General features: G+C 43.5%; 1 protein-coding gene across 1 annotated transcript in view; it reads left to right on the forward strand.

Annotated features, from left to right (window-relative positions):
• SUPT6H (SPT6 homolog, histone chaperone and transcription elongation factor) overlaps positions 1-10,785 on the forward strand; it is a 68,120-nt gene extending 57,335 nt beyond the window's left edge. Inside the window, exons 32-37 of the mRNA XM_040338516.1 lie at positions 1,734-1,858; positions 1,947-2,059; positions 2,275-2,352; positions 2,432-2,601; positions 6,634-6,839; positions 9,739-10,785. Of these exons, the coding sequence (XP_040194450.1) occupies positions 1,734-1,858; positions 1,947-2,059; positions 2,275-2,352; positions 2,432-2,601; positions 6,634-6,839; positions 9,739-9,925 (879 nt within the window). The 3' untranslated portion in view covers positions 9,926-10,785. The remainder of the gene's footprint in view (positions 1-1,733; positions 1,859-1,946; positions 2,060-2,274; positions 2,353-2,431; positions 2,602-6,633; positions 6,840-9,738) is intronic.
• The last annotated feature ends 6,030 nt before the right edge of the window (positions 10,786-16,815 follow it).

Raw genomic sequence — 16,815 nt, forward strand, 5'->3', positions numbered from 1 at the left:
GTCCCCCCCGTTGTGTTCTGGGAACACTCAGCTCCCAGTACACAGCAGGAGCTAATCGGCAGGCGTAGCGCGACTCGCTCATGCGCCGTAGGGAACCAGGCAGTGAAGCCGGAGCTCTTCACTTTCTGGTTCCCTCACCGAGGATGGCGACGGGCAGCAGAGTGACGAGCGATCGCTCGTCCTCTGCTGCGGACGGCGCTGGACTCCAGGACAGGTAAGCGTCCTAATATTAAAAGTCAGCAGCTGCAGTATTTGTAGCTGTTGACTTTTAATAAAAAAAAATCAGCGGACATCGGCTTTAAACTGCATCATCAGTGGAAAAATTCCTATCACTGATGTACAAACCTTGCTGAACCTTTTGATGGACACTTTTTTTGTTGTTTTTTTTTGTTTTGTGATACTTGTGCTTGGCACTATTTTGTGTTTCATTATTCATTTCATGATGGTGTATTTTGGGTTGCACACATTTTCTTTCATATCATTGAGTTATTTGCACTATCCATTTTTATTTTTTTTAGGCAGTGTATTTACCCTATATCTATAAAAAAAAAATTGCAGATATCGATTCCTTGCGGGTCATCTCACTACCTATCAGTGCAGATTTCTAGAGTTACTTTGAGTCTCTATATTGATATGATTGATATCTATGAACAATCTTCTTATGATTTTACTTTTAGGTGCTGCATTTACCCTATGCCTCCCAAGTTGGCTGCATTTTCTTGTAAAGACCATTTTGTTATTTTACATACAGATAAAATGGTCCTAAGATCCATACCCACCTTCCTTCCCAAGGTGGTCTCTGTCTTCTCAATGAGGATATTATCCTCCCTTCCCTCTGTCCTGTATTGAATGATGCAAAGATTTAATTTCATTGATTGGATGTGTTCAGCGTAGCTAAGATTTAACTAGCAACAACATCTTCATTACAGAAAACAAATTCCATTTTTGTCCTGCCTGTAGGTCCTAAGAAGGGACATCCTGCTTACTCTTCCACCTAGGTGGCCCAGGCAGCTAATTTCCAGAGCTTATACCCACAAGGAAAGGGTTCTCTCATTTCCTATCAGGACCCATTCCACTCCGATCTGTTGATGTTTCTTGCACCTTTCTGCATCAGGCGTCCATTTTTTAGGTCTGCAAAGCAGCCACCTGGTCGTCTTCTCGTACCCCCTCCAAGTTCCAGGCATCAGTTGATGTGACCTTCAGGTGCAAGGTTGTTTGAGCTGTCATCTGAGTTTTGGTGTCTGTTGAATTTTGTTTCTTGGCGACCTGTTGCCATTGTCCACCCCTCAGTTTATTGCTTGGGGACATCCCTCAGTCAGTCTATTGTTGAGCGTTTTGTGTCCGGTGCTGTTCGATTAAGATAATGGGAATTTTAACTAACTTAAAGTACGGTACAGGACACAGGTTTCTCCACCCCTTTTGTGTTTCTCGTTATTGACTGCTACAAAACTGGAGTCCTAGTTTTAAGGTTGGACCGGGGTGGGGGGAGAGTAGAGAGCTCCCAGCTAAGCTTTTGCTAGTGTCCAATCACCTGAAAGCAACAGCAGATCACCCATGGTCTGTGCCTATACATGTGATGTCCTGTCCAATATATGGAGTTTACAGGTAAATCAAAACTGTATTTTTTTCTTCAAGCATATTCTGTACATTGCTGGCTAAATTTGGCTGTCCTGTCTTCAGTCCAGTATATTATTTCTCATACAACTGTTCTTGTTTTCATTGTCCGTGTCTAGAAATTAGAGGAATTATTGATAAAGACAAAGAAGGAAAAGCCTACATTCATTCCATACTTCATCGCTGCGAATAAGGAGCTCCCAGGCAAATTTTTGTTGGGCTATCAGCCCCGAGCTAAGCCAAGGTGAGTGCTGTGACTGCTGATGCCAATCTATAAAGACCATTTTTTTGATCGACAATAAATGTAATTCTGTCAATATGTTCTGTTTTAGAGTTGAGTACGTAACCGTGACACCAGAAGGTTTCAGATATAGAGGTCAGATATTCCCTTCAGTCAATGGCCTTTTCCGATGGTTCAAAGACCACTACCAAGACCCTGTACCAGGTGAGTGACTTGTGGTCTGTTAAAAATGTGAAGACTATTTCTTGTAAAAAAAAAAAAAAAAAATGTGAAGACTACGTAGCATGGATTTGAACTGACTACTCAATATGTCTCTTATATTTATTTTTTCTTTTACTTTGTGCTGCTCAGAAAATTTGAGCCATAATTGCATACCTTCAATAGACTTATTGTTGACATATACATTTTGTACTTGACAGGTATTACCCCTAGTAGCAGCAGTAGAACTAGGACTCCGGCCTCCATGAGTGCCACTCCTGCCAATATTAATCTTGCAGGTAAGTGGCCATGTTTAATTTCTTAATGTAAACTAGTTTTCTTGGCTGTTTGGATTACTTTTATATTTTCTGGTTTCAGATCTGACCCGTGCTGTGAATGCTCTACCGCAAAATATGACCTCCCAAATGTTTAACGCTATTGCTGCAGTTACTGGACATGGGCAAAATCCCAATGCCACACCAGCTCAATGGGCATCCAGTCAGTATGGTTATGGTGGCGGCAGTGGAGGTGGGAGCAGTGCTTATCATGTGAGTATGCCCTTTTTTCATCTATCCTTTATTATAGTCTTTATCGGACATGGGCAGAAATCAATGATTTCTGATTGCTTTTCTATTGTGTTATTGATAAGTTTATTGCACTATAATTAGTGATCTATGTAAGTTACCAGGCATAAATACCGTATTTATCGGCGGTTAACGCGCACTTTTTTCCCCCTTGAAATCAGGGGAAAATCACATGTGCGTATAATACGCCGATCGCTGCTGTCTGAGGGAAGAGGAGCGAGCGATGCAGAATTACGTAGAGCCGTGATCTCCTTCCTGTGTATCCGGCGCTCCGTCACGCACAGCCACGCCTCCTGGCCCCGCATTGGACCACTGTACTGTCTATCATATGGGCAGGAGGCGTGGCTGTGAGTGACAGAGCGGCAAGTACACAGGAAGGAGATCACGGCTGTAATTCAGTGGCGCTCGCTCCCCCTCTTCCCTCGGAGACAGCAGAGATGATCTGACACTGAAAGGTAAGGCTGCAGATAGGCACTAATCGGGCTGCATTCAGGCTGTAGATGGGCACAGATCAGGCTGCATTGAGGCTGTAGATGGGCACAGATCAGGCTGTATTGATGCTCAGATACCATTATTTTGCTTCAAAGTGGTTTATTTAAAAAAAAAAAAAAAAAATCCTGAAACTTCCCTCTTAAATTGGTGTGCGTGTTATACGCCGATAAATACGGTAACTAAACTTAAAAACAAAAAGTGTCTATATTGTAGCTTACCACTCATTGTATGTGGTGGCTACATTTATTCATTTTCCAAGGTTTCTATTCCTTTTTCGCCTACTGGTTGGCCAGTAACGCACTTCCTGTCTTAGAGTTGCTTGATTCACACTTTCATCTATAGAGGAGCAATGTAGCCACCCTTGTCAAACAGTGGCGATGGTAGTATTAGATGGGCTAGTAGATTTAAATGGTACTTTATGGTAGTGACTAACAATGTAAAGCCAAACTCCAGCTAACACCTTTAAGCAGTTCCAGAAATAGTTTTTTTAATTTAAATAGCTGACAATTGTAAGCACCCCTGTTGGTGTTTTCAACTTTTTAACTGCTGCCTTTTGCCAAACAACTTGGGTTGTTTAACCACTTAAGCCCCGGGCCTGTTTTTCAGATTCGGTGTTTACGAGTCTAACATTTTTTTTTTTGCTAGAAAATTACTTAAAACCCCCAAACATTATATATTTTTTTTTTTAACACCCTAGAGAATAAAATGGCAGTCATTGCAATACTTTTTGTCACACCGTATTTGCGCAGCGGTCTTACAAGCGCACTTTTTTTTGGAAAAAAATCACTTTTTTAAATTAAAAAATAAGACAACAATAAATTTGGCCCAATTTTTTTATATATTGTGAAAGATAATGTTACGCCGAGTAAAATGATAACCAACATGTCACGCTTAAAAATTGCGCCCGCTCGTGGCATGGCGTTAAACTTTTACCCTTAAAAAAATCTCGATGGGCGACGTTTAAAAAATTCTACAGGTAGCATTTTTTGAGTTAGAGTAGGCCTAGGGCTAAAATTATTGCTCTCGCTCTAACTATCGCGGCGATACCTCACTTGTGTGGTTTGAACACAGTTTTCATATGCGGGCGCTACTCACGTATACGTTCGCTTCTACGCGCGAGCTCGTCGGGACGGGGCGCTTTAAAAAATGATTTTTTTGGTCTTCGTATTTATTTTTATTTATTTTACAATTTTTAACACTGAAATAAAAAAAAATTAAAAAAATATCACTTTTATTCCTATTACAAGGAATGTAAACATCCCTTGTAATAGAAAAAAGCATGACAGGTCCTCTTAAATATAAGATCTGGGGTCAAAAAGACCTCACATCTCATATTTAGGCTTAAATGCATTTTTTCAAATGACAAAAAAAAAAAATGTTGCTTTAAGACGCTGGGCGGGACTGACGTTTTGACGTCACTTCCGCCCAGCAGAGCTATGGGGACGGGTGGGGGCGATTTTTTTTCCCTCAGTCGCAACCCCACACAGCTGCCGAACGGTCCCGATCTCCTCCGCCGCTACCGACGGCTATGGTAAGCGGCGGGGGGGGGGGCCCTCTCCCGCCACCGATAACGGCGATCTCGCTGCGGAGACCGCCGTTATCGCTGACAGGACCGCCCACTGAAGAGATGAATATCTCGGTTGTGGCAGCAGCTGCTGCCGTTACCGAGATATCCATCTTCAAAGTGATGACGTATAACGACGGTGGGCGGTCGGCAAGTAGTTAAGAGGAACTAAACGCAACTTCCTTTATTTATTTTTATTTTTTTATTAATGTCAATGCCTAACTACCAGTTATGTCTCTAATCTGAGATCTCCTATTACCATTTTCTTGTATGTATGCATTAATAAAAGCTATTGAATAGGAAACAATTATCTGCAATACTCTGCAGAATGTAAATGGCACATGCACAGCAATGTCGCCATCCCGCATCGGCCATTTACGCGTGGCAGGATGAATGACTCTCGCACATGTGTGCGATTGATGTCATCCTGCATCGGCCAATCAAAACTGCCGAAACCAAGGAGAAAATGCCGGCAAGGGACCTCATGGGGAGCGTCAGACTGTTGGAATAGAGGTAAGTATTGCTACCTTTAGTTCCACGTTAAAAGTTGAAAACCAGACCTACTTGCTCGCAACCCGGTCCGAAGTTTCGTGATTGCGGGACCCGTGGACCCGATCACCGCCGGTGTCCGCTTTCGGGGTCACAGGAGCTGGGGAGAGGCGAGTGTAAACAATTCTTCCCGTTCTTCTCTGTGGCTTGTCACTGATCGTCTGTTCCCTGTCATAGGGAACTAATATCAGTGACGTCACACGTCCAGCCACACCCCATCTACAGTAAGACACACTTAACCCGTTTAGCGCCCCCTAGTGGTTAACCCCTTCACTGCCATTGTCATTTTCACAGTAATCAGTGCATTTTTATAGCACTTTTCGCTGTGAAAATGACAATGGTCCCAAAAATGTGTCAGATGTGTCCGCCATAATGTCGCAGTCACGAAAAAAAACGCTGATCGCCATTACTAGTAAAAAAAAAAAAGTATTAATAAAAATGCCATAAAACTACCCCCTATTTTGTAAATGCTATAACTTTTGCGCAAACCAATCAAACGCTTATTGCGATACGTATTTTTCTACATATTTTTGGTAAAAAAATAAAAATAATTATCGGCTTAACCTGAGGAGAAACGTTTTATATTTTTTTGGGGGGTATTTATTATAGCAAAATATAGATTTTTTTTTTTTAAATTGTCGCTCTATTTTTGTTTATAGCGCAAAAAATAAAAACTGCAGAGGTGATCAAATATCACCAAAAGAAAGCTCTATTTGTGGGGAAGAAATGGACGCCAATTTTGTTTGGGAGCCACTTTGCACGACCACGCAATTGTCCGTTAAAGTGACGCAGTGCCGAATCGCAAAAAGGGGCCTGGTCCTTTACCTGCATAATGGTCCGGGTCTTAAGTGATTGTGTCACTGTATTATGTCATTTTTGATTTTGACCATAGTTGCTAATTGGGCATATGTTGCACAGACAGTCCTTGTATGAGGAAGGGGTAAACAATTTTTACACCTTGTACACTACCTGGTCTTTTCTGCAAAAAAAACTACACCGATGTGCCTGATCACAGCAGTCCCTGGCATGTAAGCTAAGCTGAACTGTGCATGTGCAGCTCATCTTACAGCAGCCGGCCCGATCCTGTATGCTGGGATGACTAGCTCCTTTGCAGGAGGGACATCATCCCAAGCCAGCCAATGAAGACTCCCAAAAAGCAGCACACAAGAAGATGCTGGCACCGGAAGGGACCATTGAACAGGTGAGTATTTTCTGCCTTTTTAGTTTGCTTTAATTTTGTTTTGGCTGTTTTCCAGCTCTAGCATATTTTGCTGTTGGAAGCATTTCCTTTTTTGGTTTCTTTAATTTTCTGCATACTATACACTTTAACGGTCTTCATCTGTTTACCTTAGTATGGTAACAATTTTTTCTAATTTTATTTTTCCTTTTAGGTTTTTGCGACTCCAGCACAGCAGCCTATGGCTACACCTCTGATGACCCCCAGCTACTCTTATGCTACTCCCAGCCAACCTATTACAACACCACAGTACCATCAACTACCGCCAAATGCTACACCAACCCCCGCACCACCCACACCACAATCCTCTCATTCGCAAAGTTCATCAACATCAAGTTCCCGACACAGGCAGCAATCCAAGTAAGTAAAGGATCTGTTCATAATCAAATTAGATTTGTGTTATTCCTTTTACAGCTAAGCCTTTTCTCTTAATGCAGTATATGCATGAAGGTAAAAAAAACATTGTGTGCATTAGCCCCCCCTGCCCTAATACTCGTGTACAAGAGCAGTGGATCTCTCGGATCTCTTCCTCATTGGCTGAGACAGCAGCGGGAGCAATTGGCTCACGCTACTGTCAAGCACAGCCTGTGAGCCAATGAGAGTGTGGGGTCGGGGCCTAGCTGCGCTCAGTGTGTATGGACACCCAAAGCAGCGGTTCGAGAGACCCCATAGCAAGCTGCTTGCTGCGGGGGCACTCAGCAAGGAGGAGGGGCCAGGAGTGATAGTGGGGGACCCAAGAAGAGGCGGATTTGGGTTGCTCTGTGAAAAAACACTACACAGAAGTGGGCAAGTATACCATGGTTGAAAAAAAACAAATCTGCCTTTAAAATCACTTTTATAAAGGAAGATCATCCAGTATGACAATTTCAAGTATTTTCCTGCTCCCTCAAGCAACAGACCGCATCAGTGGAGAGGTAAAAGGTTTGATTTTTGTAAGGTTTCATTAAATATAAGGAAAAACTTTTCAGTTTTATTTCTTCTTTTTAAACTCTTGTGCTGTAAAAGTGTCATTTTCTGTTGCTCATCAGCGAGAGCGACTTTTCTGCCTGCTGAAAAACAAATATGCAAAATGCATGAGTGTTTCATGTCCCACCTTTTGATTCATTGTTCGTCTAATGCAGGGTTTCTCAACTAGAGTTTCATGGAACCCCAGGGTTCCTACAGAGTTTGCTTGCTTGGGGTTCCCTGAGCGATGAGACAGATAACTTCGCCTGGACACCATTGATCTTTATAGTGATTTGTAAGGGGGTAACTCCTCCCAGTGACCACAAGTGTGAGAATTCCTCCCACTGACCATTACACTAACATATGCGTTATAGGGTTTCTTGAGACCGGAAAGTGTTTTTTTTTTTTTATTTTTTTTTAAGTTTTTTTTGGGGTTTTTTTTTTTTTTTTACTTTACTCTCAAGGGTTCCTCTGTGTTGAGAAACGCTGGTCTAATAAAGAATAAACACAGGATGTTGGCTATATATATATATATATATATATATATATATATATATATATATATATATATATATATATATATATATATATATATATATATATATATATATATATATTTCCTGTACTATATTACTAAGTAAGCTACTGTCCTTGGAAATGAGAAACCTTTTTCTTTAAAATATTATCACCCAATTTTCTTTCTTCATTTTGGCCTCTTCAATCTATATGCTTAGTGTGGTAGTAGGGTAGGTGTATAATATTCACTGGTGTATGTAAACATTTATGTTCTGCAGGAAGATTGATGTAAGAACCCTCGCTTTTTGGACTATATAACGTGTAATAAAAAGCAGTTCAGTGTAGGAGGAAGGGGAAAAAAAATTGCACTTTGATACAATTTTTTTTTTTTTTTTTTTTAATAAGGTTGATGCCAGTTCACACTGGTGCGATGTGCACCCCGACAAATGTCGCATAACATGTAAAAAATAAATAAAAAAACAATATTTCCCTATGAGCCATCTTAACTGGTCTGACGTTGGAAAAGGTTCCTGCACTACTTTGGTCAGACTTATGTCCGATTTCAGCTCATAGAATTGAATGGAAGTCATATCCTCATCCTAATTATTGTGATTTGGATCCGACATTACAGGAAGATTTTTCCAGAAGGTGCTTCAAAGTCACCCGTCTTTCATATCGGAGCAGTGTGAACCCAGCCTTATTTTGTTAAATAAAAAATAAAAGCCTAAATTTATAAATATAACCTGTTCGGATCTGTGTCTCGCAAAGCAAACCTAGAACTAGTGGGTTTTTAAGAGGAGTTTTTCCGCTGTAAAAACGCTCTAAAGCCTCATAGACGCGATCGGACTTCCAACAGACTTTTCCGCAGATTTTGCTCCGAAGGGCGTTGTCCGTGAACTTGGTATGCATACACACAGCAGCCAACAAACACGAACGTATTGACGTACTACGTGGTTTTTCTGCTCTTTACCGCCACCCTTTGGGCAACTTCTGCTATTGTTGTCTGATCTTTAACATTGGTTCTGAGAATGCGTGTTTGTACTTTGGCCTTTAGTCCGATGGACTTGTATACACACAATCGGATTAGCCGACGTAGGACATTTGTTGCCGGAAAGTTTGTCTGTGCACACTTTTTTGTCCGATGAAAAAGCAAAAAGGTTTTTCAGATGGCGCGTACACACGGTCGGATTGTCTGACAACAAACCTCCAACGGACCTGTTTTTGCAAAGTCTGCTCGTGTGTATGGGCCTTAACTCTGAATAAGATTGAAAAACGTGGCTGTCCTGCCTTTATCAGCCTTTTTGAGCCATAAGCCTTTGTGGGAGTTAAGTGTTGCGAACAAACACACTACTGCAAAAATGCGGCAGAACTCATTCTACAGCTACTGGCATTTTTTATAAAGTCCAGTGTACAATGAGGACTTATTAACGAAAATAAAGATCGTGCGTTTTCTTGGCCAATATGTAGTCTTCCACTTCCTGCCCTCCTTATTTGTTGTTAGGATACCCAACACACACACCACAGCTAAGGAAGACAAAGACCTTGAGGAGATCTGGTTATAGCCAATGCAGTGCTCACATTTTAACCTGTGACTGCCTGGGTGTTTAAGCCGCGTATGTAACATACGCGGCTTTTACACCCACACATTGCACTTTTGCGTCACAAGGCAGGCGATGTTGAGAGCACTCAGTAAAGCTGCATGTTGACTTTTTTTTTTCTTTCTTTTTTTTTTTTTTTTTTTTTTTATTGTGATATATATCATTCCACATTAACATTCTGATTTTGTGTCTTTTACCAGAACTAGTAGTCAGACCCCCATTGATTGGGGCAAAATGGCTGAACAGTGGCTGCATGAAAAAGAGGCAGAGAGGCGAAAACAGAAGCAGCGGTTAACCCCTCGTGCATCTCCAAGTCCTATGATAGAGAGTACACCCATGTCCGTCGCAGGGGATGCCACGCCACTACTGGATGAAATGGACCGATGAGTGCAGGAGATGGGAAACCAACTCAAAGGACACTTGAGAACATCACTTTGCCCATTTTACTTTTGACAGTTGTACAAAAAGGTTCCCAAACTGGCAGTGGAGGTTGGTTATGTCTGATATATCCACTGACCACCATGGGAAGATTGGACCTTTCCAGTGTAATGCTCGATTTAAAGTGCTTGAAATCATGCTTTAGCACCAAGCATCAATATCAGATTGTGTTTATATTAAAATGAAAGTGTTGGTTTACTTCCAAGAAGAGAGGTAAAAGTGCTAAGTTGACCTCAGTAGAAAAACAGTTATGTTTTTATGGGCTATGTTTTAAACATAAATGGGGTTCACTGTTCTTTTTAAATTGCATATTCTGCCAAAGAATGCAAAATAAAATGAGAGGTCTGAAGCTAAGATCTCATTTCTGTAATATGACGTCGACTGGCTGGAGCCATTTTATATGGATACATGGAACTAAAGGGGAGCATTAAGCGACTGGGGTCGGACAATAAGCGACTGGGGACAGACAATATAGTCTCTTCTCGGAATATCCTCTTAAAAAAAAAAAAAAAAATACGGAGGAACATGCTACAATGTTTTATGCATTTGGGTATTTATTTTTCATCCTTGCTCTATTTTCATGCTTCACTGCAATGTGCAGCTAACTGTAAGTTTGCGACTGTGTCCCTACACAGTCTCGGTGCTTAAGTATGAGATGAAGCTTTGTTTTTTTTTTTCTTTTTCTTTTTTTATGTCATTTTCATTGCAGTGTACAGGTATCATGGATTTCTGATGGCACCTAAAGTTATCTTTATTATAACTTTTATTTGATTTGTTTTGGCAGCAGACAAATAAAATAGTGACTTCTAGTTTTGTGTGTTTTGATGCCTGATTGAAAAAGTTTCTTTTTTTGGGGGGGGGATGTTTATGTCAAAATGTACATGGTTGTGCTGGCTGCAACACCTTTTTTTCTTTCCAGAAGTTTGTAGTTTGACACATCTGGTAGCTAAAGTTAAAGCGGAGGTTCACCCATACATCACTATTTTTCCCCTTAGATTCCTGCTCGTTTTGTCTAGGGGAATCGGCTAGTTGTTTTAAAATATGAGCTGTACTTACCGTTTACGAGATGCATCTTCTCCGCCGCTTCCGGGTATGGGCTGCGGGACTGGGCGTTCCTATTTTGATTGACAGTCTTCCGAGAGGCTTCCGACGGTCGCATCCATCGCATCACGATTTTCCGAAAGAAGCCGAACGTCGGGGCGCAGTATAGAGCCGCACCGACGTTCGGCTTCTTTCGGCTACTAGTGACGCGATGGATGCGACCGTCGGAAGCCTCTCGGAAGACTGTCAATCAAGAAGGAACGCCCGCTCCCGAAGACCCATACCCGGAAGCGGCGGAGAAGATGCATCTCGAAAACGGTAAGTACAGCTCATATTTTAAAACAACTAGCCAATTCCCCTAGACAAAACGAGCAGGAATCTAAGGGGAAAAGAGAAAAAAAAATAATTAGGTGAACTCCCGCTTTAACTCAATTTTTTTTTCTTCAGTTGTATGTAACAGGGCACTTCATATTCATGACTACATGCGTGTTTGTACTTTTGTGTGATGGACTTATGTACAAGCAATAGGAAAATCTTATAACAAACCTTTGTCCGCAGAAAATGTATTGGCCTGCCATCCAACATTAGTCGGCGGAAAGTTGGACAACAGTTGTCTGATGGAGCGTACAAACGGTCATCACACAATTCTCGTCAGAAAAATCTGATCGTGTGTACGAGGCTTTACTTAAAACCCATCATGTAGTTCAAATCCCTATTCTCTTCATGCCATTGTTGGGAAGCTAATGATGTGTTCACCACTTATTGCACATGTACATTATTAGATGTGTGACTGAAGGCAATTTTCTATATATACATGCTTTCAGGTTCTGCTGTGGTAGCCTTCCCTAAAGACACGGTCTACCCAACAAGTGCCTAGTATGATGAGCTAGTGAGCAGAGAGATGAGGAAGGCATATAACCTTCTTGTAATTGGAGGCCAATTACTTTCGTGGTTTTGGGGGGAGAGTGTTGAAAAATTACATCTTACTAGTACAGTGGTGCAGGACAAAGAAATTCATTCCTAGACCATTGGGTTATGTGGCTCTACCTTCATATGACCGGACATTAGTCAAAGCTTTTCTGGGTTGGAATCTCCCAGTGTTACCCATTTAACTCCATAAGGCTCCACTTTTTTTTGCTAGTGTTCTTAGGAGATGGATCCCTTCTCCTGTTTGGAAAATAATTTAAAGCGGAGGTTCACCCTAAAAAACATTTATATACCATTACACCCAGCATACTTCCAACATGTACAGTATGCTGGTATTTTTATTTTTTTTCGCTGTACATACGGTCTTATAGTTCTTTTTCACCCGGCTTCCGGGGTTCTCACTCCCGTGGGGAATAGGCTTTCCTATGAAGAGGCGTAGATTGATATGTGGATAAGGTGCGTCACTTGTTCCGAAAATAGCCTGGACTGGGATTCGGCTCTATACGGCGCCTGCGCACAGATTAGGAGCCGTGTAGAGCTGACTGCGCCGGCGCCGTATAGAGCCGAGTCCCAGTCCGGCTATTTTCGGAACGCGTGACGCGCCTTATCCGCAGGTCAATCATCTACGCCTCTTTATAGGAACGCCTACTCCCGGCGCGAGTGAGAACCCGGAAGCCGGGTGAAAAAGAACTATAAGACGGTATGTACAGCGGGAAAAAAAAAAAATATCAGCATACTGTGGATGTCGGAAGTATGCTGGATGTAATGGTATTTAATTGTTTTAGGGTGAACCTCCGCTTTAAGGGCCAGTTCACGCCAGACACTGTTCTGTGCGTTTTTTTTTCTTTGCACAAAAAATGCATGCACAGTGTTTTCCATGTATTCCAATGGCTCTAGATCACACCATGGAGTCAGTTTCTAGTGCAAAAAGCACACAGAACTGCGTCTGGTCCTTATACCGTATGTCCGTACTTCAACTGACACTTCTACAATAATTTGCTGCTTATTACAGGAATGTAGGTGCAGTCCCTGAGGAAACTTCAAGTTCCTCTCAGTTTGATAGCCGTTCCTTTTTGTCCTGAAGCAACAGCTCACACCGACACAGTTTCAGCCTCCTAATTCAGGCTCCCTCAGACATACAACATAGGGGTGTTTATTTACTAAAGCCAAATCCACTTTGCACCACAAGTGCACTTGCAAGTGAAGTCGCTGTAGATATGAGGGGGACATGCAAGGAAAATAAGAAACAGCATTTTACCCTTTCGTCTTCCAGGACAGCCCTGTAGATGTAGCTCCTCCCTCCGGGACAGGAAACACAATCACCCCCAATTATAAAAGGCGGTCCTCCAGGCCTTCTCCTCAGTTTTTTGTGTTTCCTGCCGGACGGGAGGAGATACAATCGGGGAACCTATCTTGTTTTTTTGTGTGAGAGAACCTACCTCAGACCTTCAGCACTCCTCTGGCCCTAGGGGTAGAGAGCATAGCTGGAGTCTCCCCCGCCGAGAGCTCGGCGAGAGTCGGACCCCGTTGACGGCGGGATCCGTCCCCTGGATGATCCGGATGGCATGGCTGCGAGGTGAGAGACGCCATCGAATCGGCGCGCCACTTCCGGTGTTCGATAGGGGGCGGGTTCCGTGCGTTCCAAAGAGAGGAAGGTGTATTCTCGGCGGAAGCGCGTCATCAGGGGGCGCCCGGAAGTATCGTTCCTACTTCAAAAAAGGGCGCGGAGGAGACTCGAAGGATCCCGGCGCTAGTGTTTGTTCAGTGAGGCTGAAACGAATAACACAAGACCATGGATGCAGCAGCGGCTATTTCCGATCCTGGTCCAACAGGCACCGGTACCTCTCAGGTAAGGCCTGGTGATGGCACATGGCTTACTCTGTTAGGTAGGGGATTGTTACCCCAGATACCCCCCCTAGGTGGTGAGCCTGTTTGGTGGAGGGTTCTGCACCTTCTAGGAAACCTTTTCACAGTGGTGAATGTAGGTCTAGCTGGTTGTAATGTGGTCAAACTGTGTTGTTTATTTTAACAGGTCAAGGCCCATGATAAGAACCAGCCTCCTAGGAAGAAATGTGCAGTGTGTGGGACAAAGCTAAGTTCTAACTGGGATAAGCCTTTATGTCCTGACTGTGTTAATAGCTTGGTTAAGGAAAGTTCAATAACCACTTGTAACCAAATGTTATCATCTTTTAAGGATGAAATGGCATCCACATTTCAGTCGTTTAAGGGACTGATAGACAGGATGCAGGCTCCAGCCCCGTCCCTAACTAGGGCCTCTAGTGCTCCTTCCTTGCAAATTCAGGAAGAAGAGGAGGAGGTTAGAGGAACTCCCAGATCAGTTGTTTCCTCTCAGGCAGGTTCAGCATCTGAATCAGAGGGAGAGGAGGATTCCTCCAGGGCGGCCAGATACAAATTATCATTAGATGATGTGGGGGATCTTCTAAATGCCATCTATGACACTTTAGATATCCAAGAGGAACAGGTTCAGCTCTCACGGCATGACCTCATGTATCAGGGGAATGCGACTAGAACCAAAGTTTTTCCGGTTCATAAGTCTTTGATTGATATGATTCTGCGAGAGTGGGAACAACCTGAAAGAAGACCCTTTTTTTCAGGCAGCCTCAAACGTAGGTTTCCATTTGAATCAGATGTGTCTCATCCTTGGAACAAGGTTCCTAGACTGGATGCCCCTTTAACCAAGGTCTCCAGGAGGACAGATTTTGCATTTGATGACCTAGGTTCCCTTAGGGACCCAATGGACAAAAGGGGGGACCTATTATTGAAAAGAGCTTGGGACGCCTCTGCGATCAGTTTAAAACCAGCTCTATCAGCTACTTGTGTAGCAAGGAACTTAGAGTGTTGGCTCACCCAGTTACAGGCACACATCTTGGCCGGTACCTCTAGACAGGAGCTTTTAAAATCTTTTCCACTCTTGTTCAAGGCAGTGGGTTTTCTAGCTGACGCCTCAGAGGAGTCAGTAAAGTTGGCTGCCAGGTCAGCAGCCCTTGTCAATGCAGCCAGAAGATCAGTATGGCTAAAAACTTGGACGGGAGATGCCGCCTCAAAATTAAAATTGTGTGGTCTTCCGTTTTCAGGAGATCACCTTTTTGGACCCGGCCTCCAAGAGGCTTTGGAACGTACTCAGGACAGGAAGAAGGCCTTTCCTGAGAAAAAGAAAAAGGCTGAGGGAAAGAGTTTTTTTCGTGGCTTCAGGGGTTCAAACTTTTGGCAAAACCAGAAGGAAGGCCAACCCAAGAAGCACTGGGCAGGCCACAAGGGGCGTGGTAGAGGAGGAATCCTGTTTAATCCTCCTCAACCCCCCCCCAAAACCGCAATGACTCCTGTGTCCCCGTGGGAGGAAGGTTGGGGCAGTTCCTCCCACAATGGACCAAGGCAACTTCAAGCCCGTTCATTCTAAATCTAATAGAGAGCGGATACAAGCTGGAGTTTGCGTCACTGCCTCACTGGAACTTCAGGGTGACTCATCCACCCAGGGAAAAGGCAAAGGCAGAAGCTCTCATGCTGTCTCTAGGAGAATTGGTGGATCAGAGCGTCCTAATTCCGGTGCCCCTGGAGGAGCAGGGACAGGGAGTATATTCCCATATTTTCATAGTAAAGAAACCATCAGGGAAGTTCAGGATGATCCTGAACCTTCGGCCCCTGAACAGATTTGTAAAATACAAAAGGTTCAGAATGGAGTCGATCTTTACAGTAGCAAGATGTTTGTTCCCGGGGTGTTACATGGCGACCCTGGATCTCAGGGATGCTTATCTGCACATCCCTATACATCCAGATTACCAAAAGTTTCTCAGGGTAGCAGTAATGGCAACTCTAGGGATTCAACACTTCCAGTTCCAAGCCCTGCCCTTTGGTCTATCCTCGTCACCGAGAATTTTTACAAAGGTTCTGGCAGAAGCTCTTGCCCCTCTCAGGGATCAAGCGATCACAGTAATCCCATATCTGGACGATCTACTGTTTGTGGCAAGATCGGCTCAACAGTTAGAAAGGGATTTACTGGTTGCGCAGGAGTATCTCTCCTCACTCGGGTGGATAATCAACCGGGACAAATCCCAGTTGGTGCCATCCCAGGAGGTGGTATACCTGGGGTACAAGATATCTTCGATAAAGAGAAAAATGTATCTCCCCGAGGAAAAGGTTACCAAAGTAAGTGAGGCTGTTGCCCAGCTACAGTCCAATCAGTGGATTTCAATCAGAGAGGTAATGAGAGTCCTGGGATTCATGACATCCTGTTTCCCTGCAGTTCCTTGGGCAAGACATCATCAACGCCCATTACAGGAACTTATGCTCCGTCTCTGGAGTGGCCAAAGTCAGGATTTAGAGTCACTGATTCCAATCTCAGCCAAAGTAAAGAGGAAGTTGTGGTGGTGGCGAGGACATCACAATCTGAGCAAGGGTCTAGACTGGTCCTTCCCGGTAGAAGTAATAGTGACAACGGACGCAAGTGCCTGGGGCTGGGGAGCCCACCTAGAGGAAGCAGTAGCCCAGGGAGCATGGTCTCCAGCGGAGGCAAGTCGTTCTTCCAACCAAAGAGAGCTGTTGCCAATCCTAAGGACAATAGTCATTTCAGGAAAGGTTGGTAGGACATCACCTGCAAGTTCGCTCGGACAACGCAGCGGCTGTTGCGTACCTGAACAAGCAGGGAGGGACAAGAAGTCCGGCTTTGCAAGAAATATCCAACAAAATCCTCTCCTGGGCGGAGACCAACTTGTTTTCACTGACAGCAGTCCACCTAAAGGGTACTCAAAACTCTCTGGCAGATTACTTAAGTCGCCAGCCAGTGAAGCAGGACGAATGGTCCCTAAACGAAGAGGTATTTACTCAGATAACACAGAGGTGGGGTCTTCCGGAAA

The sequence above is a fragment of the Rana temporaria genome, chromosome 2 (assembly GCF_905171775.1).
Source record: "Rana temporaria chromosome 2, aRanTem1.1, whole genome shotgun sequence".
NCBI classification, from domain to species: Eukaryota; Metazoa; Chordata; class Amphibia; order Anura; family Ranidae; genus Rana; species Rana temporaria.